Source organism: Lipotes vexillifer, unplaced genomic scaffold (genome assembly GCF_000442215.2).
Source record: "Lipotes vexillifer unplaced genomic scaffold, Lipotes_vexillifer_v1.1 scaffold742, whole genome shotgun sequence".
NCBI lineage: Eukaryota > Metazoa > Chordata > Mammalia > Artiodactyla > Lipotidae > Lipotes > Lipotes vexillifer.
This window is the reverse complement of record NW_006775459.1, coordinates 2,530,294-2,556,462: the sequence shown is the minus strand read 5'-3', so window position 1 is coordinate 2,556,462 and position 26,169 is coordinate 2,530,294. Positions and strand designations below refer to the sequence as shown.

General features: G+C 36.7%; 1 protein-coding gene across 6 annotated transcripts in view; it reads left to right on the top strand.

The window, feature by feature from the left end:
* Nucleotides 1–26,169, top strand: part of PAM (peptidylglycine alpha-amidating monooxygenase) — a 154,239-nt gene that overhangs the window by 99,790 nt on the left and 28,280 nt on the right. For 5 of the 6 annotated variants that reach the window (XM_007449910.1, XM_007449908.1, XM_007449909.1 and 2 more), the window contains exons 14-15: nucleotides 12,212–12,532; nucleotides 20,360–20,489. In XM_007449910.1, coding sequence (XP_007449972.1) covers nucleotides 12,212–12,532; nucleotides 20,360–20,489 — 451 coding nt within the window. The remainder of the gene's footprint in view (nucleotides 1–12,211; nucleotides 12,533–20,359; nucleotides 20,490–26,169) is intronic. The other variant, XM_007449913.1, reaches the window with a different exon arrangement.

Sequence of the window (26,169 nt, the reverse complement as noted above, 5' to 3'; positions counted from 1 at the left end):
AAAGAAATTAAGAAACATATCTTGCCTCTCTTTTAAGTCATTCTCTGCCTTCAGTTAAGGTAGGCGGGATTATCATCTTATGCATTTGTAGTTTTGTGTTAAGTTGCCATCTGATGAGTTAGGAAAGCTTCATTCTTCCTCTGTTCTATTTATTTAAAGTGGTAATATTTGATGTTGTAGGTCATATACTGTATGTGCTGGCACTGAAAATTTATTCTCCTGAATCTTGCTTTCTTGCCAGTTAAATTGGAACATAGTACTTTGTGTTAGGTGTTGAAGTATGTTATCAAGCCGTTTTTGGCCTAGATGTAATATATTTAAAAACATTAGTTTAATGTTAATGCAAACATGCTTCTATTGACAACATAAAGTATATAGGAAATAGATAGGATTTTTCTATTAGCAACTTGTAGAAATTTGTGACTCTTTGGGTATTGTAAACCACTATAGGAATTATTCGAAATGTGTTCTGTTAAGTCTAGGCCAAAGATAGTACTCTTGCACTAATAGTATTTGCAAAATTAAAAACTCAGACTTTTTAAAGGAAAAAAAATGCATTCTGAAAGGAGAATAGTGTAAACTGTAATATAAAAGTTTTGAAATTATATAGAATATGCTCCATAACATCTCATTCTAACAAAGTGGCTTAAAAATAAACTTAGCTCGAAGTTGTTTCTATTTTTGTATTAAGTCAAAAAAAGGGAGATGATTTTATAGTGAATAATTTATGCTAAGTGGTTCCTACTAAACTATTGAGTATGACTTAAAATAGCTAAATTTGTCAATCCTGTGTATATAATTTGTAAGGAAGTCAATAATTGTAGCCTAAATATAGTAGTTTTAAGTGTTTACTATAACTGTCCAGAAATTTAATCAGACTTAAAATGAATTATTTTGACATTGCACACACTGTTTGAACTGTATGTCTTTGAAATAATTGGAGTCATCTTAGAACACATTTCCAAATACCAATATATGTGGTACAGTGTAAAATGAGATCACCATTTAGTAGGTGCAGCTTGTAAAATTTTTCTGTGGAAACTGAGGCTGGACTTTTTTCCTTTTGAAGTTATTTGAGTTGATCAAGAAAGACATTGAAACCCCTGAAAGATTAGAAACCCGGAGGTTTTATTGGCAGAGGAACCTTAAATATTAGATTTAATCTGTTCTTTTCAAACCATAGGATTTTAGGAGGTGTCATGTATGCCTAAAAACCAAATCCTTTAATACACTTTCATATATTGCCATTCATTTACCCTTTTATGTTTGATAGCATATACATATAGTATTAAGAAGCTTAAATATACTCTTATATATTTATTGATATATTGGGCTATATACCCAGTATAGTCTTAATGGTTTCAGAGAAGAATTCTGTGGATACATAAATTATTTTCCTGTAGTTACCATTTTATTCTACTTATGAATAAAAATGCTGTAAAGTGATTTAACTTGGGAAGAAAAAACCAGTAGTCTGACTCAGTTTTCATACTGCAGAAAATAGGCTGTGGCATTCATATGTTGAAATTAGTAGGTCCATCAGAATGTCACCTCCTAGATTATGTGAAGACAAATACCTCACCAAAAGCTATTTCAATGGCCATTGTAGCCTCTCTATTATTCCATTAGTCTTTGGGGATCACCAGCCTGGAATTTAAAGAGAAATATAGAAATATTCCAAATGCATATTTGTACACATAGTTTATTTGACTTGCTAGTTAGATCAATCTATCTCCTTGCAATACACAGGGCAAATCTACTCATTACTGAGAGAGTATCCCATTCTTCTCAGAGATGTTTGTTTGCACAAAATGTCTATTTGTATTCATTCCCTGAGGTGTTAAATTGACCAGGTAGATGTTAGGAGGACTCTAATTATTCAAATAAATTACACCATGTAGGCTGATTTTTAAAGAAATCCCTCAGACTTAACCCTTTGCCTTATTTTGGTATTCTGGCAAAAACAAGTTATGTTCAAGTACTCCTCCTGGTTGTATTGATTCTTTCAATATTTTAAATCTCCGATACATAAAAGCCCTGAATTATTTCAGTTGTGCTAGCCATAAACTAACAGACAACATCTATGTTGGTCACACAGGATATAAAACTCCCATTGGAAATAAAACAGTTGAGGGGCAGGGAAGAAAAGACCCAAAACATAAGAGGACATGTACCCAAAGGCAAGCTCTGTACCCATCAGTGACTAAATAATAGAGAAAGTTCTACCTGGATAATACAAACAATATTTTTTTGCTTCCTGTCTTAATACATTGGCAAAGCAGACAGGAAGATAAAGGTCATGATATGTCATAAATGCTGTGTTGGAAAGAAGGGATGACCTTTACTGAGGTAGTAAAGGAAAAAAGAGAGAGAGAGAAAGACTCATATGCCATAGGCTGAAAAAAAGAAATGTAGCAGTGCCACAAATGGACAGGAAGTAGTAGGTACCTCCAACATGGAGAGAAAAAAAAACCAAAGCAAACTAATAATCTGTTTAACACAGGTTTATCTAATACTGTATTTCCGCAGGAGACATATATGTTTTATTTCCTTTGAAATTCTTACCACTAAAATTGCTAGCTATTAATTTTCACCAGAATATTAACCTTGACCAGAAGTTAACTAGTTTGAAAGAGCCATCTGAGTTTTGTGTGAATCCATGTAGAATTGCCCACCCTGTGCTTACTCACAAGCACACTAACCTGCTGCAGCATCCTTGTCTGCCTTTGCTGCCTCTTGAACAGAATTTGGCCGAAGGCAAATGTATCTCAGACTCTATCTCAAAAAGTATAATTATGGAGACACCAGAGGAACCTCATTATATGGACATCTTTACCTATCAGGTTGTCCTGGATCATGCAACAGTGGAAAACATCTTTTTTAATAAATTTATTTATTTATTTTTGGCTGCATTGGGTCTTTGTTGCTGCGCGCAGGCTTTCTCTAGTTGTGGCGAAGTGGGGCTGCTCTTCGTTGCAGTGTGCGGGCTTCTCATTGCAGTGGCTTCTCTTGTTGCAGAGCATGGACTCTAGGTGCATGGGCTTCAGTAGTTGTGGCTTGCAGGCTCAGTAGTTGTGGCTTGTGGGTTCTAGAGCGCAGGCTCTGTAGTTGTGGCTTGAAGGCTCAGTAGTTGTGGTGCATGGGCTTAGTTGCTCCATGACGTGTGGGATCTTCCTGGACCAGGGCTTGAACCCACGTCTCCTGCATTGGCAGGCGGATTCTTAACCACTGTGCCACCAGGGAAGCCCAACAGTGGAAAACATTTTAATGAGGCTTTAATTAAATCTGCAGAGATTTTTTTTAAATAATGCTTATTAGAATTTTTAAATCATATTCATTATAGAATATATGGAAGTTATAGAAAAGTATTAAGAAGTAAACAAAAATCATCCATAATCCCCAGAAATATGGGTGTATATGTACACCCTGTATGAAATATATATTTTACATATATATGTATGTTATTTTTTAAATATTTAGATCATAATATATGCACATTTTTGTATCTTCTTTTTAAAATACCATATCTTGAATATTTCCTCCAACTATAAAAATTATTGGCATGCAGGATTTTTAATGACTGCATAATATGTCTATATGCCCGTAGTGCTTTGAAAATAGCCTATTTGTCTACAGGTGAGCTTAGGTGAATGAGTTGATTATGCCTGCTTCTATGCAGAAAAACACTAATGGCTATTCAAAACAAATGGAAATGTCACCAAGCTTTGAAAACGTTGTAAGTAAAGAATTCCCTGTATATGTAATAAGTACAATAAGCTAAACAATAAAACCCAACTAGACAGTGATTCTGGGTGGAGGAAATGAATCCTAGGAGGCTATACAGAATGAGAAAGATGTGGAGATTTTTCAGATTTTTCACACACAAATGTATCCTTTACTTATATGTTCTGGTTGGCACTTTTAGGAAACTAAGGCATGTTTTTTTTCTCTTTATTTCTTACGCATTATGATTTTTTATATATGTTCACTATACTAAAGGTACAACCTGAACGTTCTATCAACATTGTTTAGGCAAGGAATGTGGGCTGAAACTAAAAGGCATGCCAGCTTCAAGCACGAATCTATACAACTACATTTAGGAGTTCTGAATTTGGGTGTTTCTCTCCTTTAAAATTCAGAGTATAGATCTACTGTTGAAACTTATGCCAGTTGTACTGGGAAGATTTTATGTCTTAAAAAAACTCAAGGCAGGGACTTCCCTGGTGGCCAGTGGTTGGGAATCTGCCTGCCAGAGCAGGGGACATGGGTTTGAGCCCTGGTCCTGTAGGATCCCACATGCCACGGAGCAGCCAAGCCCGTGCGCCACAACTACTGAGCCTGCGCTCTAGAGCCTGCAAGCCGCAACTGCTGAACCCCACATGCCTGGAGCCGGTGCTCCACAACGGGAGAGGCCACCGCAGCGAGAGGCCCGCGCACCACTGCGAACGGTAGCCCCCGCTTGCCGCAGCTGGAAAGGGCCCGCGCGCAGCAACGAGGACCCAACGCAGCCAAAAATAAATTAATTAATTCATTGATTAATTTTTAAAAAAAAAAACAAAAAAAAACTCAAGGCAGAATTGAAAGTCAAATCTGCAATACCAGTATGTCCTTGTTATTGTACGTTATTCTCTGGACAGCATTTCTTTTGCTGCAGATAGGACCTTTAGCATGTTTTATTCAGTTTGCTCCAAACTCTTCTCATTGTAGTCTTCATGCCCTCATATAATCAATCTTTATACTCAAAGGTCAGCATGAGCTACTATATTCCCAAAGCAGGAGGAATATGACAAAAGTACAATTTGTAGAGGGAAAACACTCCATGGGCCCAGATAGTTAAAGGTCTTCAGACACCTTCTGTGAAACAGAATAATTTCACAATGGTTTTATGCTAACAAAAATGAATTACCATTGGCATGTTCTATCAAATAAGCAGAATCAGGGGAACAAGGTTGCAACTTAACACAACAGTAGTCTACTGTAAAAGCTTATTAAAGTAACTGTTGATAGACCATTTATGAGAAGAGCGAAACACAGGCTGGGCTTAGTAGTTAAAATTTATATTCCTTTGTTGTTCAAAATAGGACACTCCCTTCATCCCCTAATAAAGTCCAAATGATTTTAGTAGCATCATCTTAGCTTATTCCAAGCATTCTCAATACCACTTTGCTGTTTTAAAGAAGATACAAGTCTTGTTTGTATTTCCGTTCAGTTTGTTATGATTTATGAGCAGCTCACAAGTCTTTATTTATTGAACTCATCTATCAAACACAACTCTAAATATCCCCCAAGGCTCTGGGAAGCCGAGTGGATGCTCTTTTGAATTGGTTTCCTAATAACGGAATAGGCAGATATGAATGATCATTTATCGCATGGTTGGCCTTTCTGATATAGATCAGTGTGTATGGCAGTTGCAAAAGTCATCACCTCCTAACTTCTCCTTTTTCACATTTGTCTCATTTTCTTAAAAAAAGAAAAGAGTTAAAAGGCCCATTTCTGATTGTTTCGCAATCAGATGAGTCCTATAGGAGGAAAAAGTAATAAAGTATGATCCTTAAGCTGGTCATCATGATCATGTGTTTTATTTCTCGAAGGCTAGTAGGATAAATGTTGTGGGTTAGTAATAAGTAAACAGTCAGTAAGCCAAATCAACTTTAACCAGAAGGCAAAGTGTCAGCTATGACTGACTCATAAACTAAAATCCGAAAATCTAAAAAGAAATGCTTTTATCTTTTCATTCGTCGTATCCCTCTTATTAATCAGTTGTTGTTGCATGATTATGATCTCATTAGCTTGGTTACTTGGCATATTTTGTCAGTGGTTAAACTGCTAATGAATATCCTATTTACTCTCCATGTACCATAGAAATCACAGAGCAATAAGCAGTAACAAAAGCTGTTTGTTTTAGGTAACGAAGTACCTAAAATGATTTGTGTGGGAAATGGCAGTTTATATTCTGAAAGATTACCAAGAGGCTCTTGATCACTTTAAAAATAAAAATGCCTGCCACAATTAAGATTGTATGCTGTCTAAAAGTAGGGATACTTATTTTTTAATCCAATAATCTTAAAGCATTTTATTAAAAGAAAAAAGCATGGGGCACTTTTTCAAGGTATGTTTCCATCTTGTTTAGTTTGATCTTACCATATTCCTGAAAGTAAACCAGAGAAACTTCCATGCTGGTGGGAGGGAATAGTGAGTGATCCCAACTAAATAGAAAAATGTACATTGAGCCATGAAAGAGCTAACAAACACACAGGTAACAAACTTGGAGTTTAGTTGGTAGTGTTTTAGACTCTCTTGTGTTATGCTCTGTTCCTTTTCCTGACACATTAGCTGCTACTTCACTTGCGTTTCCCAAATACCAAACCCACTCAGCCAAATAACTTAAAGACCTAGAGTGTTTCTGTATTTCTTAAGAATCAAAGTTTGAAGTGAGGAAAAGAAAGAAATGGAACTCACTGCAGCCTAAAATCATCAAGGAAAAATTTTTATCTTTACTAATGCAGAAGCCATTTATAACACAGTATTCTTTCCAGAATCATTGAGTATCTGCTATAATAGGAACAGTACTAATCACTGGAAATATGACAATATATAAGAAATGAGAGGGGGTTATTTTTATATAAAATCACATTTATACCTTGCCATTTGTCCCTTCTCAGATAATTTTAATGTACGAAAAAAGTTTTTTTAGATCATCTTAGAGAATTTTATCATATATGTAAGGTATATTGCCAGTGGTAAGTGAAAACTATTAAAGAAAATAGAAAACTTTTCTACTTTTTCAAGCCAAAAAGAAACCAGTCGTTGTTCTTTAGGCTAGTTTTGTGCATATACATTGTATATGTATGTATTGACTAATTTATTAGAGTCTTATAATAAAAAGAAGACAAGCCAGGATAGGACAAAAAAAAAGAATCTTGTTCAGTTAAATCATAAACCTGGCACCTGAGCTCAGTAGACTGTTACTTTAAAAAGAAAAAAAGGGCTTCCCTGGTGGCGCAGTGGTTGAGAGTCCGCCTGCCGATGCAGGGGACACGGGTTCGTGCCCCGGTCCAGGAAGATCCCACGTGCCGCGGAGCGGCTGGGCCCGTGAGCCATGGCCGCTGAGCCTGCACGTCTGGAGCCTGTGCCCCGCAACGGGAGAGGCCACAACAGTGATAGGCCCCCGTACCGCAGAAAAAAAAAAGAAAAAAAAATTTAATATAGTAAGATTGACAGGTCTGAGGTGAATTCACAGGAAAGAGATACGGCCAGTACAGAAAAGATAAGGGAACCTGGATCCAGATAGTGATACTTAGAAGGTGGATCCCTCGGTCAGGCTGTCTCCTTCAAATCCAAGTGCAGCATGCTACCAGCTGTGCACCTTAGTACTGTGCCATTAGATTCCTCCTCTAAAATGAAGACAGTAAGTATTCCACAGAAGTTAAATGTGTTCTGTCATATAAAGCACTCAGTAAAGTGACTTGGTCGTGCTGAGCTCTCAAAAAGTACTAGCTGCTATTCCTATTACTGTCATTTGTAGTTTATAAAGTACTTCTTTATATGTTATCTCTGTCGAGAATAAGTAGGGTAATTATACCTCCCAGTTTTTCCAGGATTGTACCAGTTTATGCCTAGTATAAATATTAACAACACCCCTTTCTTTTCTCAAATGTGTCTCAGTTTGGTAATTAAATTATATGGTATGCTTAGCAGAAGGACCCAGAATAGAATTAGAGAATACTACCCCGAAACACATAGGTTAACTGAGCTGAGGAAAAGGGGTCATAATTGGGAAGTATCTAGGGGACGCAGGTTACCCTCAATCACAAGTCAGTTGCACAAAGGTCGAGCAGCTTTAATACCATTCCAGACAGACTTTTCCATCGAAGGCAGGAGTGAGGGTCTGTTCTAAAGACGAAGGGGTAGTCCTTCAGCACGACAATTATGGGGTGATAAGAATCTCAGGTGGGAGGGAGGGAAAAGGTGATGTTGACAAATCGGCCTCTATGAATCAAATGACTTTGTGATTCACTGGTGAGAGAAAAATGAATCTAGTTTTCTGGATTGATTGTCCCAAAACATGGTTTCATCACTGAGAGAGATACTATAAAAAAAAAATAAAGTATGGGGAGAAGATTAAGCGCCCAGGTTTAGACATGTTGCGTTCAAAATCCCATTGAAATAGACATTCAATCCAAGTGGAAATTTCCAGATGGCAGTTTTATATACCACTAGGTTCTAGGTTCTAGGAAATCTCCAGATTTTAGAGTCACTTGCCTGAATGTAGCAGCTTAAGCTTTGTGAGTGGCTGAGATCACTTAGTAGGAATAAGCCTTAGCCAGGGACAATAAAAGTATGCCAAGCGGCTGGGCCCGTGAGCCATGGCTGCTGAGCCTGCGCGTCCGGAGCCTGTGCTCCGCAGCGGGAGGGGTCACAGCAGTGAGAGGCCCACGTCCTGCAAAAAAAAAAAAAAAAAAAAAAAAAAAAAAAAAAAAAAGTATGCCAGGGATAGACCTCAGAAAACAGGAACATTCCATATGTTGGGCAGAATAAGAGGAAGCCAAGATGACAGGTGAAGATCTGGAAAGAACAATATTATAAGGAGAGAGGTTCTGAAGGAACTATAAAAGTGCTACATGTCACCAGTAGGTCAGGAGGAAGAGTCTATTGGCTTTGGCAACTAGGAGCTCTTGAGCAACTCATGCAGAAGCCATACAGTAGTGAAGTAGGGAGTGGAAGCAAATGCTTTCGATTTAGGAAGAGGATATGAGGAAGGATGAAGCAGCACATAACCCCGCACTGTCCAGTATGGTAGATACTAACCGCATGTGGCTATTTAACTTTGAATATAAATGAATTAAAAAGTAAGTAAACTTAAAAGTTAAGTTCCTCAGTCTTACTGGCCACATTACAAATACTCAATAGTCCCATGTGTCTAGGAGCTATCATATTGGCAGCACAGGTATAGACTATTTCCATTATCATAGAAAGCTCTTGTAGATGGTGCTGGAACTTGTTAAAGAAAGAGAGAAAATGAAAAAGCTTGAAAGACATACTGTGTCAGAGGAGGGTCTCTTCTCGCCTCCATGACCACTCAAGCCCAAAGTGAGTGTGTTTATAGCCTGAGTCAAATCTTTGGCACAGTAATTGTATTAGAAAAGGAAAGAAAAAGGAGATGGGAAAGGCTTTAGAAGGTTCAGGGAGGGCTGGCATCCAGAACACTGGGGTAGGGATAGTCTTTCTCCAAAAATAGACTGATAAAAACAATTTTTTTTTTAAAAGGAGAGGGAGAGAAAGTGCAGAAGTGCAGGTACAACCTTCTTTGGCAAAATCAGGAAGCAAATCACAAAGGCAGCCGTAATGACTTATTGAGAAAATAGAGGGCTGTAAACTTAAAGGTGGCTTTTTTCCATTATGAAAATCCCAATACTTCAATACGAAACAGAAACTGATTTTTTAAAATTTTAGGTAAACAATAGATTGAATCAGATGCATGCTGCAACTAGAGTTTATATCTTTGTCATTAGTAATTATAATAGCTATAATTTAGTGATATCTACTTTACGAAATACACTGGAGTGGGCATTTTACATTAACTATCTTCTTTAAATCCACAAAACAATTTTTAAGGGTAGTTGTCATTATCTATTTTAAAAGGCTAAGTAACTTGCCTAAAGGCACAGAATAGCTATTAAGTGTCAGGGGTTGGATCCGAACACTAGTGGAAATGCAGACCAGACATCGGGTAATAACAATACAAGGAAAGAGCAGAGTGCTGTAGGTGCACATAGCAGCAATTGTCAAGGCAGACTTCTTGGATGTAAGTGACGTCTAAGTAGCATCTGAAGGTTGAGGAACTAGTTGATCACTAGGGAGAGAATGTCCCAGGAAGAAGAAACATCTTCTTAGAGTTGACATTCAAGGAAGTAAAAGTCCAATATGGCTATAATATAAACTGAAAAGAAAAAGAGAATATTGAGAAATGAAACTGGGGTAGAGACCACCCAACTTCCTCTGTTTGTATTCTATTCCATCCATTGTACTCAAGGTTAGGTGGATTTCCTCAATCAGGATCTTAATATGACTAAGAAAGACGGTTAACGTTTTGGGATTTCATATATTCCATACACCAGAAGAGAAAAAAAAAAGAAACCTTTCTGGTTTGTGTATAAGAATGTAAGAGATAGCCACCTAGTGGGCTCCTGCATGTAACCTCTAGAAGTGAGATGCTGCTCTGAAGCTATGTTCTCACAAGGCCAGTGCATTTGTGTGAAGCCAAGCCTCTTACGTTGCTAAGTTTTTGTTTTCCTAACCCAGTGATCATTGTAAATGATCATTTCAAAGGAACCAAGTACTCTGTATTTGTTATTTTATCACAGCTTTTAGATTTTTACTGACAAACCTCAATAACTATGCATAGTTCTAAGCCTGTGTTCCTCCATCAACATTAGCCTAATGTCATGGATTCAAGTTTTAAAATTGTGTTCTTTTTCTGTTCCTGAAATCTTCTTGTTTTCATCTTCTATATAAAATGTTTCATTGCACAACAGCATATTAAGCTATTTATATTTAGTGTGTGGGGCAGGAGAATTACACAGTAATGGGTTAATTTCTCTTCTGTAAGGCAGAATGCCACTGTGGCCTACCAGAATTGGTTGCATTGTAATTTGCTTTGTTCATTTTACTGAATTGGCCCGAATACTTGGTAATTATTTTCTGATCGAAGATCTCAGCTAGGATAAGCTGCTTTCATGGGCAAGAATTGAAAACCTACTTTAAATCATTAAACCAAGATTATTTATAAACATGACAGGATCTCAGCATCATTTTGGAAAGACTTCATATCCCCTTGCACCAATATTTTAATAACATATTCTTTAGTGGAATGTATCCTGGCTAAACCAGTTATTTTTATTTCCTAATGGTCATAAAAAAGATTTTATAAATGTTATCTGATCGTGCTATAAATGTAATTAAAACTTAAGCAAAAGGACTCCACAATCATAAGTTTCATTAGCAGCACTTAGTATAGAGTGAGAAAAGGAAGAACTGTGGGTTTCCTTTGGGTTTGGGTTAGAAAAGCAGATTTATGATTCCATTGAGAATATATATGTTTCCCATTCAAACAGTTGATGTGAATGGATGTGAAGCCATAGATGTAACTGATGAGGATTAAAATGCTTCATGAGCCTTCCATAGTCGTATTTTGTATCTGTTGTAATATTTTATAAATAATTTGTTTTCATGGAATTATATCCAAGTTTACTTCTTAGTACAGGAAGACATGAAATACATTTCAGTGATGTATCATTCCAATGATACTAGTTTGTTAAAATCTCTTTTGCTTGAAACTGTTGTAAAAATATTCTTTTCTCACAAAATTATTTTTCTGGAATTTATTCGTTTCTTATTTAAAATAACTGGAGCTACTTACAGTAACACAGTTAACAAAATAATAAAACTGATATTCCAGTTGCCAAGTGGATGTTAGATTTTTTTGTGTTTTATAGCACCTGCTCAAAAATATACATTTAATTTTTTTTTTTTTGGCGGTACGCGGGCCTCTCACTGTTGTGGCCTCTCCCGTTGCGGAGCACAGGCTCCAGACACGCAGGCTCAGCGGCCCTGGCTCACGGGCCCAGCCGCTCTGCGGCATGTGGGGTCTTCCCGGACCCGGGGCACAAACCCGCATCCCCTGCATTGGCAGGCGGACTCTCAACCACTGTGCCACCAGGGAAGCCCTACATTTAATTTTTTGTGGATTACACTTTAATAGGCTTTTAGAAGACAACTTCAAAGGGTTTGCCTGTGAAGATAGCTGTTTTCTGTTGTAGCTGTTGATAATATTTTATTTTAGAAAGCTGATGAACTCTGACTTCCAAATCAATCCAAACTAACCTTGTGAAAACCATTTATTAAAACATGCCCTGCAGTCACATACGCATTATTTTGTTTCTACTATTATGCTAATAGAGGTTATTTAGTGTCGTTGGCTCCTGAGATAACAGAAGCAAATGGGTGGTTTGTAAAATGAAATGTGACGCATATTATTTTTTCATTGTTCTGGAAAACCACCTTTTTCTCCCCATGCTTGAACATCTGAGAGCAACCTTCTGTCTCACTTATTATGAGGAATCAGGAGGTGATATTATTTAAGGCACAAAATTTTGTAAATTTTGCAATCTTATCAACTCTCCACCCCTTATCTCTTCTCTCTTTTTCACAGGTGATTTCTATTCACTACTTTCCAAGCTGCTGGGAGAAAGGGAAGATGTTGTTCATGTACATAAATATAATCCTACAGAAAAGTCAGAATCAGAGTCAGACCTGGTAGCTGAGATTGCAAACGTAGTCCAAAAGAAGGATCTTGGTCAGTCTGATGCCAGAGAGAGTGCAGAACATGAGAGGGACAATGCTCTTCTTGTCAGAGACAGAATTCACAAATTCCACAGACTAACATCTACTTTGAGGCCAGCAGAGAGCAGAGTTTTGTCATTACAGCAGCCGCTACCCGGTGAAGGCACCTGGGAACCAGAACACACAGGAGGTGCGTTTAGGGCTTCTTTTAAAGAATAAAATGTGAAACGCTACAATCCACATATGCAAAATCTGAAGGGAGTAAAAATTAATGGGTGAGAAAGCTCATCAGTGAAAAGCATTTATCATTAGAAAAAACATGACTCATATTTGGGTTGTCAGATATCACCTTTGTTTGAGGAGTTTTTCTTTTTGTTTTGGTCTAGTACTATCAATACGTAAATTCAATTTCTGTTCAGTTGATGAGCCAGAATTACTAAGACCCAAAATCTTTGGATCATATTGGGGAGGGTGGCATATGAAATTCAGGGTAACAGATTGTTACGAAATCAACATTCTCCATTTAGTTCAATGGGAATAAACTGAAAATTCAAACCTGATATGTAAAGTCGCGGTGTATGAAATGGTTATACACTACCTTCCTTTAAGGTAATTAAATTCCTCTCAGAGGAATCTTACACTTCCAACATTCTCATCCAATTGACTTGTAAAATGTAACCATTTTTATGACTTTGATTTCTTAAGTTCCATTATCAATTACTATCTTAATTGGAAAGTTGAGTAGTTATATCTGAAGGGACCTCCAGCAAGTCAGTAACTATCAGACTTATCTTTACTTCTAACCAGGATTGGCTTCTGTAATTAGAGGACAATACCTTATTCCCTTCAGGTTTCTGTACCAGCAAGCTATGGATGCCTCATCTTTGTCTTTAATTGTGTTGTGGCTTCTGTGATATTGATTGTGTTTCATGTTACTTGCTAATGTGGAAAGCCAGATAATACAGCATGTGGAGATAATCCCCAAAAAAGTAACGGATATGCATGCATGGCAGCTGTCCATGCGTGGGCTGGAATGGCACAGGCTGCCAGCTTGATGTTTTCAAATACAGCTTTGCAGAAAGCCATAAATTATTCAGCACCCAACTGATTTTTATTTATAATTGAAAAAAATTAGGATGCAGTGCCTTTTGCTAACACAGGAGTTTCAAGCATTGTCCATTAGGACTGGTCTAATAGTCTCTATGAGATGTTAAATGGAACCCAGATTTTTACCTCTTCATATTTAAACAGGGTCAGCCCTGCTCTAACTCCTTCTAAATTTACCTAATAAAACTATTTCTCAAGAGGTGGTCCCTGGACCCTCTTGCATCAGAATCACCTAGGGTGATTATGAAAAATCTAGACTCCTGAATCCTACTGAAGAGCAACTGAATTGACATCTCTGAGTATGATGTCTAGAAATCTGCAGTTTATCATGCCCCTATCCGTTTCATAGAAAGACTGGAGTGTCTGTCTGAACGTCTATATTAAGGACAGTAAATTGTAACCTGAACAACACATAAATATAAAAGGGAAAGGGGCCTCTTTGGTGAGAATACAATTCTATTCAAGCATGAAGTGTGTTAGAGTTGCATCCTGCTTTATTCCATGACTTGTCTTTTTTTTTAATTGAAGTAACATTGGTTTATAACATTATATGTGTTTCATGTGTACAACAGTATATTTTTATTTCTGTATACCCTACAGTGTGCTCGCCACCAAAAATTTAGTTTCTAGTTATCTGTGACTTGCCTTTATTACTCTTTGATGTGAAATAATATCATGGTCATTTATAGGCATCATAAATGTCAATGTAAAAATCACAGTTTGACTTAAGGAATTGTATTCCTAAAACCTACTTAGTTTTTCTAAGAAAGAAATGCTTAAAATACTCAAAATACACTTACTGGCCAAATCTCCTTATACCTTCCAAGGTGGTCAGAGTGGCAGTGACCAGGAAAAAAATATTTCTCCAGGATCTGGTTCAGAAAGTTTCCTTTCATTTTAAGTATGTGGGTGAATGTCACTGAAATAAATAAAGCAATGAGTTACAGAAACAGCACAAATTCTAGTTACAGGAAGAAGATGTGCATGTATTTCCTTTCTGAAATGACTTATTTTAGTGTTACTTCACTGCTCTGATTCAAAATTTTAAAAAAAATTAAATGCAAAATAACAAAACTCATATTTAGGTAAGCTGTTTCTAAAAGTCTTTTCAATTTTCTTTCACTGTTTACCATAACACTATCTAATATCTAACTTTAATTTTAAAAAAGCACTTAATAAATGCTATATGTTAACAATAATTATGATTATAATTGCTACCATTAATGTCAAGTTGGACTAAGATTTCAAAAATTTAAACACCAAAGTAGTAGAACTAAATATTAATTATTTTAGCTTAAGTAGCATCCGTGAGAGAATTTTCTTGCAACGTGTAGGAGAGCTGCAAAAATTGGCACTCTGAGTTGATAAATTGAGAAAATGACTTGGCAGTGTTCTATCATAATGGGAGTTTGTGGTTCTTCAAATCGCTGATCACTTACATTGATCTGCCTTGATGTTTTCCTGTAGTATATGATGTACAGTGTGAAAATATGCAACCTGGTAAATTGAGAGGCAAATGCACTCCTTTTTACACTTAACATAGTTTGGTTTCTACCATTAGTTTGACATCTATATTGAGACAGCATTAATAGAGTAGAAAGGAAATCATAGTCTTTATTCTAGTTGCCTTCTGGAAACTAGATTCATTGAAAAATAAATTTAAAACTGCAGACAGCTATTCTCTTGCTGTCAGATCTGATTGGACTACTATTTGCTAGCATATGGAAGCCTGATTCAACATTTGTTACACACCCTTGGACATCAGAAAATACATCTGCATTTGTGTGATGCTTCCCATCAGATAAGAGAATGCACAGAATCTTTAAATATTGTTATGATACATTTACATTTTACTTAATTCCTATGGACAACTTTTTCTTGACTCAGAGTCCATTACTTTTAACATATTTCAGTCATATGCTGACCCCTAGGTTCAAGTCTTATAGAATTCCCAGGGTAAAATAAAGCATCCAGTAGGCTGAATTTTCATCTCTGGAGGAGAGGAGAATAGTGAAATCAAACCCACACACAGCCCTTACTATGAGCCAGGATAAGTGTTTTAGATGCATTTACTCATTTAATTCTCGTAACAACCCTATTTATAAACCCATTTATAGAGGAAGAAACTGAGGCATAGAAAGGTCATGCCATGGATCCAAAGTGCCACAGCTCAATAAACCAACATTCAAAGCCAGGCAGGTTTGCTCCAAGTCTTGGTTTTTAATAACTTTATTACTCTGCCTCTCACAATAAAATAAAATGATAGATAGATAGATAAGATAGATATACTGGTTTTTTCCAATCATCCCATCATCTTATCTACAACTGTAATAACTCTAGGTGTAGATTGCCTTTGGTCATACTTTCTCAATCAATATCCAAACAATGTGACTAAGGTGAGGATTCATTTGCAGTTAAATTTTTAAAAAGAAAAGGAACTCTCCTATTACTTCTGAGGCCCTAGTTATGTCTTAATTCTCTTCCTCACTTCACTCCTACTAAATAAGACCTTATAATTATTCCCGTTTTCTTTCTCACTTGAGTATAAATATTTCTCCTATAGTTTCAGTTAATTATAGTTATTGTTGGCACTTCTGATGAATAACAATCCCTGACCAAAATAAGGCATCTTTTCCTCACTAAAGGAGAATTTGCAAGTAGAGAAAGAGCAGCCACTTAATTTTGTTCTTGTTGTTGAAATCTTCTACTGATTTCGCTAGGGTCTTTTCCTTAAGATTAAATACGAAGAGCCTTGTTATGGTGAAGTTAAGTCATAGTCCTAGGTTTGATATTCTGTTTTTTCTCAACTTTGTCCGTTAGTCCTTATGTACACAGATAAATGAAAATGCCCTTTTAAATGCTTATTAATAATTTCGTATGAAAGCAACATTGATTACTAACATTAATCTTTCCTGGAAAGCTGTAATTCATTAATCCTCTTAGTGATTTATTGATACAATTTTAATAGTAATGTTTAATTTTTTTTTGAAAGTAGTAACTTTTTTTCTAAATATATGTTGGAATATGAGGCTGCACAATTACCTTTATTTATAATGAATGCAAAGATTCTTCTGAAATAATCATATCGTTTGACATGTGAATTTAGAGCAGCCGACACTTGGAGTTGGCTTGCCCAAGGTCACATGTAAGAAATTTGTATTTAATTTTCAAATTAAAACTGTAAGTCTACAACATTAGTCATACACTGAATTACTTCTTAGATAAAAACTAAGAGGAATCTGAACTCAAATTTTTAACTTTTCCATGATTGAAAATGTTAAGTTTAAGTTAGAACCCAAATATATTTTGTCATACAATTTTTAATAAGGATTTGAAATATTTGTAATTGAGGATTAGGAAATAATCACCCTTGCTATTGATGACTGAAGTCTTGCCCAAGCCTGTATTTCCTTTTTTATGAATAGAGAAAATGACCTGGGATGAGCCAGTCCTGTTCTAGCATTCTGTGATTCTCTTATAAAGATGGGCAGGGATTGGGAAAACATCAGTATTAATAATGAAAAAGATGACACTGGAAGCAAAAACATCAATTAACGGAGGTAGTGTTCACAGAAGAGGACGTGAACTCAGTTTTCCTTTAACTATTTTAGAATTTGTAATTAACACAGAGACCTAGGTTTTGAGGTCCTGAAAGTTTTGAGGTCTTGGCTGGGTAATCTCAATAAATGTACAATGATATTTTTAAATGAAATTCAAAATGATTTAATATAATTTCTCTGAATGTTCTTGCCATGCACAAAATAGTTCTTTGCATTGACAAAAAGAGCAAGGTTTCTTACAGTGTTAACCCTCTTATATATTTCCTCACATATCACCTTTGCTGTTTTGAAAATTTACCAAAAGTATATAAATATGTTCTAGATATTTACACTGCTTTTTCTTCTTGAAAATTCCTGACCAAAAGGGATTCTTATAAGTGACAAAATAGGTTAACAACCCATTAGGCAGTGCTTTTTGAGTGCTTACCAATCTAAGATCAGTGATAATTAGGGTTATTCACAGCCAGATTAAGGTTCTTTATACAGTATTTCCAATATTTTATGAAATCCACACTTGAAGCCAGAATAGTGTATTTATTGATATTTGGGACATTGCATATTTCTATCAGGATTAATATCTCTGAATCTTCATGAGCACCTCACTTCCAGTACCTGTTGGTGGACCACTGAATAGAAAAGTTCCAGGAAACCTGACATTTGTTTATTGTCTTTAATGAAAATAATGAGCCAATTAGCTTTTTTTTTTTTAGTCTCTTCACGGTAGCTTCAGCACAATACTAGGGGTAAAAAGAGGTAGTACAAGTGAACTAAAAGATTATAAGGGTGTTTAAATGCTAGTTGACAACATAAGCAAGTAGAGACTGGAGCATAGAGTTCAATTTAGTGCATTTTTTGGGCCATTACAGTGGGCCAGGCCCTGTGCAAGACTTAGTGACAAAACAGTGAATAAGACATGATCCTTGCCCTCACAAAATTCCATCTAGTTGTAGTGGTGCTGGGCTCTGAGAAGCTGATGAAAGCGACTAAATATCTGTATTGTTATGAGGTTCAAGTCTCCCTTGGAGCCCATCCAGAATCTTCAGGAGCTGCTGAATGAGTACAGAATGACCACCGAAAAGACAAGCTATAACTGAGATGAGAATGAATGAAGTACAACCTGAGATTCAAGCAACTTAAAAATAATTTGAAACATTTTCTTTGGGGAATCCATCCATACATCTCTAATTATAATACTTATGCCCTGCTTCCTGAGTTCACTTTCAGAAACACAGTTTTTTTCATGTCACCCCATGCTTGAAAACCTTCAGTGGTTCCTAGTCGCCTATAGTCACAATTTGCATCCTTTTCTCCTATTATGATAGATAATAAGCATGATAGATGATGAATGCTATTCATCCTAGCAGCCCCGTTTACATCCACTGCTGTGCAAATTTAGGCACACCAGTTAATTACTCTGCCCCCCTTCTCCCCAACTCAGGAAGACATAGCAAAACACACATGAGTGAGAATGACATTCTCACGTGCTCTAATATATTTCAAAAGTAAATTATTCCCAAGCTTTGTGCTTTACTGCTATTAATAAAGTACTTGCAGCATACCTCAAAATTAATCACAGTATAGATCAAGACACCACAGCTCAGAACTACATTCATTAATTCATTGTTAAATCCATACCTTCATGTGCTCTACAAATGTATATTTTCCAGTCTAAACTAGATCTTGGGGTCTGTTAATCCTGCCTGTCACTCTCATACCCCCTCCTGACATACACAGATATCCTTAAAGACATACAAATTACGTAAAGATCTTGAAACACATTCTGCAATTATAATCATCCTCACTTTCCATCTTTCTGACTGAAATATTCTCTGCCTACTTCTATATTCAATAAACTTTAAGTGAGAACACCTACCCTCTCCCAGCCAAGCCTCAGGAAGGATTATGGGCCCTTTCCTGTGTTCCTGCACTGTACTGTGTCATAAATATTTGCTTTCTGTTTTTTGTTTGTTTTTTGGTTATTTTTTGGGTTTTTTTTTTTTTTTTCATTTTATCCTATGAGTCCCTCTAGGACCAAAACCATGCTTTATTTCTTTGTGTCCCCAGAATCTAACATAACACCTTACATAGACAATACACTTAGGGAATATTTGTTGTATTAATATGCTTCACCAAAGGTTGTAGACACAACTGTTCTAGGCATCCTATTGATTGTGCTGTGTTATTAATTTTTGTTTTAAAAAATTAAATGAGCAAAGGTAAGAATATTTTGAGTGAAAAGTTCTGTTTCCTGTTGTATAGTTGAGAGAATTATTTTAAAGTGTTTACTCTCACACCAGCATCCTCTCAGGCTTTCAGAGGCTGACTACAAGCCCTGTGTTTCCCTTTCTTCCTCCAGTCTTTAATGTTTATCTTTGAGGATTTCACTGCATGTTGCCACATCCTCCAGAGTATGCGAAGGAGAAAGGAGACTCAAATTGCTGCTTTTTTACTTCCCAGCATCTCTGTTGAAGCGTTTCAGAGGGAAAGAAATATTGACAGTGATACAAAGGATTTCACAGCATCTTCATAACTTTATATCCTCAGTTAATATAGCTACTCTGTACATGGTACCTCTTTATTCATGAGCATTTTTATAAAAGGGGTTAACAATTGAACCTAGGTATTCTCTAAGTGTATTCTGATCACAAGTGTGAGTGATTGTAAATCACTCAGTCATAGAGTTCCTGTTATTTTTTTCCTTTCTCATGTTAGGAAACAGTGAAATATAAGCAGTGAAAGAATATCTCTCCATTCCCATTGTTATAGGAACACTAAAGTTAGGTGAAATGAGATTGGTATCTTACATAGTTCCTTGTACAAGTTATTATCAATGATGGTTTATTATAGGGTCTAATGTATTCTGAACATCCACAATTTACACAGAAGTTAGATGAGAAAGACAGACACACACACACACACACACACACACACAGAGAAACGGGCTTATTGCCTAAGAATACTATTTATTTACAACATTTAAAAGCTTTGTATTAAAATGATGCCATCCATGTTGCCATATTTTTCAAAGATACTAATTTAAAGTAAGAATCTTGTTAAGAAGACAGTCTCAAATTTGCCCCTTAATGGCTTAAGGATAAACTGGTTTTACGAGGCATCTTATCAACAGGAAAAGGAGCATATTCCCAAACAAGTTCACAGTCACTTACTTTATTTATAGCTCAGGAGGCTCCTTGGCATGTGCATGTGGTATATTTTATGTAGAGCACGGCTTGATTTTTTTTCTTTGCATCTAGTGACATTACTGCATGAACTTCTTATAATCATTGTGAATCTTCATGAGGTTATACTAGCTTTCTTTTTTACACTAAATGTATGGATTTATCTTTTAGATTTCCATGTAGAAGAGGCACTGGATTGGCCTGGAGTATACTTGTTACCAGGCCAGGTTTCTGGGATGGCTCTGGACCCTACAAATAATCTGGTGATTTTCCACAGAGGTGACCATGTCTGGGATGGAAAGTAAGTAATAATTTTTCCTTGAAGGAGTAAATGAAGATAAAAATAGCATGCATTGCTTTTCATTAAACTAAGAATAATGGTGAGAGAACTATCAAGGTTTTCTTTGAACTTGATTTTTGTGAGCAAAACATATTTGTTCTTTTAGTATATGACTGTGACACATAGAAAAGAGGAAGTCTTGTGCATCTGAAAGCAGTTAAGGTAGTTTCACAAACTAGTTTATGGAAAGAAGGCAATAACAGTCTGTGATTCTGCCTACTTAGCATTTTGCTCTCTCCCCCTTGAAGCTACCTTCACATTTCTAAGGAAAGTAACATTGAAGGCAGTTAAGACAGTACATGGCTGAGGCATTTCAAGACTTCAGAAAAAGTGCATCATGATCAATGATCAACGAAGAAAGTTATTAGTTGACTACAATAAAGCACTTCATTATTTTCATGTACTGGGTACAGAACCATAGTAAGGCCATTGGACTCTCCCTTTCCATCAGACTGCTCCCTGGCATGATAACAGTGCCTTCTAGAGATTGTAGTTAGAGCAGCTTGGCCACCATATTATAGAAATAGTACCTTGGCCTTCACATTTCCATACAGATTAATTTTATTACTCAAATTTGCATTTTTCATGAGCACCGAAAACTTAAGAGTAACAAGACTTAAGAATAACACTAAGACTAATATCCCGCTTTTCCCTCTGGGTTTCTCTTTCCAACCTTTTATTCTATCTTCCACTATCATCTTATAGGGAGTTTTGGTAAAAAAATGTCTAACATTCATTGAGTGTTTACTGTGCTCCCGTGACCGTTCTGTTTACATAAATTACCTCACAACATTTAGGCACTGTTATTATCATCATCATTCATGTTTTACAGGTGAAGAAACCAAGAGAAAGTAAGTGTTCTGCCCCAGACCTCACAGTTAGCCTGGCAAAGTCAGGCTTCAGTTCCTTTCCATCTGACTCCAGAGTTGGCCCACTTACCCAGTTTGTTAAACTTACTGCCTTTTAGAGGATTACGAGCACGTTTACATGATTGTATTTTTAAAAGCTTATTCCAAAATTTAGCAGGTTATCTTAATTCTCCTGAGTAATAAATATCCATTTATTCATGTGTTTTATCACAAATTTACATATGAAGGTAAATCTTTTAATATCTCATGAATTAAGTGTAATGAATCTCTCCTTTCAAGTGTACAACTGTAGGGTTTCATTTGGAAAATTGAGGATCCACATATACAGTTCAATTGTTTTCTTCTTCCATTTTCAGAGATGCTGATTAAACTTAGGCTAAACCTGCTCTGTCACATACACATGTATGTAGTTTTCTTTGTGTAGTTGAAGATGGAATTCAATTAGCATTTCAAAATAGATTGATAGCTTTGTTACTGTTTAATTGTCCTTTCCAATTGTCACACTCAAAAATGGAATCTGAGAAAGAGATCACTTCAGAGTTCAAAGCCATCGAACTCAGCATCCCTATTTGTACATCTCTGTTACATCATCTTAGTCATTATTGAACATCTAATGATATTTTCACAAGTGCTTTCAAAAGCAAACTATTACTATTCATTGTAGCATATTCTTCATTTTAATGAATATTGCTACATTTTCCGCATGGATTTCTAGCCACATTTTACCAGACGAGAAAATTACAGCATCATTTTCTCCCATTGATACTGTTTCAGCTGGCTAAAGCTAAATCGGACAAAGTCCAATTTTCCATTTTAATGTGATATTCATTCCAAGTAAACAGCAGAGGCTGGAATAGTTTAATAGAAAAAAAAGGGGGGGATCTGTAAAGGCCAGCTTAGGGTAGATGACACAAGACTGTGAAACAAGAGCCACATAAGAACATTTTCTGGGACATATATGGCCGTCCTAGCTGAAGACCTGCTTTTTCCTGGCATCTTGCTTTCATCTAGATAACCATATCATGTGTAAGTAGATTCCAGTTCCATTGCCAAAGCCCCGGTGTGTTTACCCTGATAAATGGCACTGACAAAGGGCCAAAAATGCAAGACTTTTTCAGGGCAGTCATGCTGATTTAACTCATTAAATCTGTTTCTTCTTCTTTATCTTTCAGGTGTAAGAATATTTGTTATCTCTCTTTCCTTCTGCCTCTCTTGTATTTCCTGTTGGCCTCTAGCAGCCTTTGCAATCCATGGTTGTGAGGAAGTTCTCTTCTGGCACTCGGATCTCTGCTTTTAACACTGTCTGCTTTATTATTCACAAAGGGAATAAGAAGTGGATTACTCTGTTAGTTATTTTGTAGGAAAATAGATTCGGATGTGTGGGCCCTGCTCGTTGAATGGTCATACATGACCATCCTTCCTACATGTATAAGTTGCATTATATAGAATAGACAACGTACATAATTTTTCTTTTTCCTCATTGACTATCCAAGGATTATACCAAAAAAAAGACAGCACTTTCCAGAATAATTTATTATGTGTTAGTGAGAGACAATGGAAATTAAAAATGGGGTGGAAATTGCATTCTTGTTGCTACCACTGTTTGGATAGAAAGATGAGAAATCCTGTATTAATTTTCCTCAGAATCTTTCCCATCCTGATACTTCTCATGTCCACAAAATTATAAGTTCCATAAGGCTAGAGCTTGTTCTAAATCAAGTCTTACTAGTCTATATCCCCTAATTTTTTGTAGTTGATCATTCTTTAAGTATCAGACAGTATTTGGAGTTAATAATCCCTAATTAATACTCAGTACTCAAAGCTCTTTTGATATCATCACAAAAACTGTCTTTATAAGTAGTATTACTCTTCATTTCTACCTGAGAGCCTTGATCAACTCTTACTTTTCTACTTAATCATGCTAAATAAGCATAGCAACAAAATAATAATAATAGTAGTAATAATAATAATAATGATGACGATAAAACACTTACCCTCCTGAAAGATGACTGTCAACTCCCTTTCTCAATTTGATTTCCATTTTCTTCCCTGTCAGTATGGCTACTTTAAGATGCTTCTTCTAGCTAAGATAGGAAATGCCTATTACCAGCAGGGTGTAATGAAACTTTAAAGAGCCTCTTGTCTGCCCTGGTGCTTGGGCAGCATGGCAACTAGAGCTCTTTAAATGCCTCCCAGCAGGAGCTGGGTAGCTCCTGCCTCAGTAACAGCTGTTCCTCGGTCTCTGTCAAAATCACCACCATTGTCAGAGGCTTGCTTCTTGGCCTTTCTTTTATTTATCTCAGCTATGGCTGAGGTTCTACTGTGCAGGCCTCACATCACATACCCTCTTAAGTAAACCATGGGTTTTATCCCTAATTTTTAGGTGCTAAAAGGTGTTTCCATTATACCACTTGTCATTTCTTCACACAGAGTTCGAAAGGATTTTGGAAGTTGTATCACTTGGAATTCTTTCTGTAACCAATAAGGGAGAAAACCCAACACAAACTAGCTTAGGAAAAGAAATTTATTAGTTTGTATAAATAAAAACTTTAAGGGTATGGTAGCTCAAACGATACCACCAGCACCTATTTAACACATTTTCTCCTGGTTGGCTCCATTCTTAGACCCTGATTGATCTTTCTCCCCACTTGCAGCTTCAGAATTATAGAAGAGGTAGTCTATTTCCCTGATGTAGGTCAACAGGAGATCCTTAAATGGAGACTTTCAGTGTTCTAAAACACTGTCAGTGTTCTACCTGACTTTAGGTCATACTTGCATCCTAAACCAGTCACTGTGGGCAGAGGAAGGAAATCCACTCTTTTTTTTTTTGCGCTTCGCAGGCTTCTCACTGTTGTGGTCTCTCCCGTTGCGGAGCACAGGCTCCGGACACGCAGGCTCAGGGGCCATGGCTCATGGGCCCAGCCGCTCCGCGGCACGTGGGATCTTCCTAGACCGGGGCACGAACCCGTGTCCCCTGCCTCGGCAGGCGGACTCTCAACCACTGCGCCACCAGGGAAGCCCTGAAATCTACTGTTTGGCTTAGCCTAACTTTTTGTTCTGTCCTCGGAATGTGAGAGTAGAGCTGACATTATCAAAAGCAAGTGGACTGAGAGTGAGGCTCAGAATGTTGGGTCAACTAAAGAAAAACAGGTTTCATTAGCACAAAATGGGGCAGTAGACACTGGGCACCCAGAACAGCAAATATCCACCAGAGAGCTCATCTTCAGCTTCCTGCTGGGACATCTCTAAACAAAATCTTCCATAGTCATCTGGAGCTTGAACTCTCAATGCCAACAAATGCCCTAGATATGAGACATACTTTGCAGTTATGGGACTCATCTAGATGTCATAAAGTTCTTCATTATGTTAAACTCACATCTGTGTCCTGTAACTTCACCTTCATGACAGCCAAATGCAAAGTGAATTTACTCCCATTTATTCATGTCAATTATTTGCATATTTAAAGAAAGTCTTAAATTCTCCAGACTAAATATTCCCCATGCCCTCAGCCAGTCTTCATACTGACATGATACTTTCCTCTGAAGGTGCTCTGGTTTCTCAGTCCTTTAAAGTGTTTGGTTGAGAAGTGGCCACAATACCTCATGCGTTAGCTGATCAGCAATGCAGTTACTTTCCTTGATGTGTATTCTAGATATCTATTAGTGTAAAAGGGTTCTATTCACTTGTCTTCAGCAGTCATATCTTGTGTTGCCTTGTTACTCTGAGTTGAATTTGTAATCTACTAGAATCTCCAAATGTTATTTCATGAAATTGTGCTGAAGTTTTTACTGGAAATTTATACTTATGCAGTGCTTTAAAAACACTGAATTCAGGATTTTATTCCAATTACATTTCACTTCATTAGGTTTAGCATTGCTTCAATTTACAGATATTATTTTATTCTTAATTAACCAGAGAATGAGCTGTCCCTTCCAGCCTGGTATTAGGGCTGTTTGATGAGCTTGCCTTTCACATCTTTATACATGTTGTTTATAAAATTTGAATAGTTGAATGATTGGTTTAGCAAGTTTTGTCCTTAGAGGTGTGGTCTTCTGGGAATCTTCTCCCAGTTGCCCTCCAAAAATTTGTTCACAAACCACCTCTTCATCAATGTTTTATGGAACCTTGTGAGGTTCTATTGTTTCAGAAATCTATCTGCTTTCTTTCATAAAAATCAGTTCAAGATTTGCCTCCTTAGTTTTCTGGAGTCTCAGTTAAGATATATCTGCTTGAGGTCCTGCTTCTGTATCTGCAAATTCTTTCATACCTTAAGAATTAATTGGGCCTGGAAAATTGAACTCAAAATGACTGAGTGGTACCTTCACATCTGAGTATCTTCACATCTGAGAGAAAATTGTAAGGAGTTCTACAAAAAGAATGTTTCCATAGTCTACCCTTTTCTCTCATATTGCCATTTCCAGTTTTACTCAAGCCATTTTCTTCCAGTTTTATGCCACTTTCTCTGATTCTTCTTGGCTATGTGACTATTCTTCCTATCTCTTCTACATCTACAAATTAAATTTGATAACTGGAGGGGAGATTCTCCAGTCCAGTGAGGTCAGTCCTAGTAAGAGAAAACCACATGTTTTTGAAGACAGGAGACCTGGGTTTGAATCTTGGTTACCATCTCCTGCCTTTGAGACCTGTATCAAGACATTTGAACTCCCTGACTCTGTTCCCTAGTCCAAAAAAATGAAGACTTTAAAAAATGCCTCATTCTGTTGAGTAACAAAAAGCACTTTGTTAAGTGACTCATTCCCAGTGGCCTTATT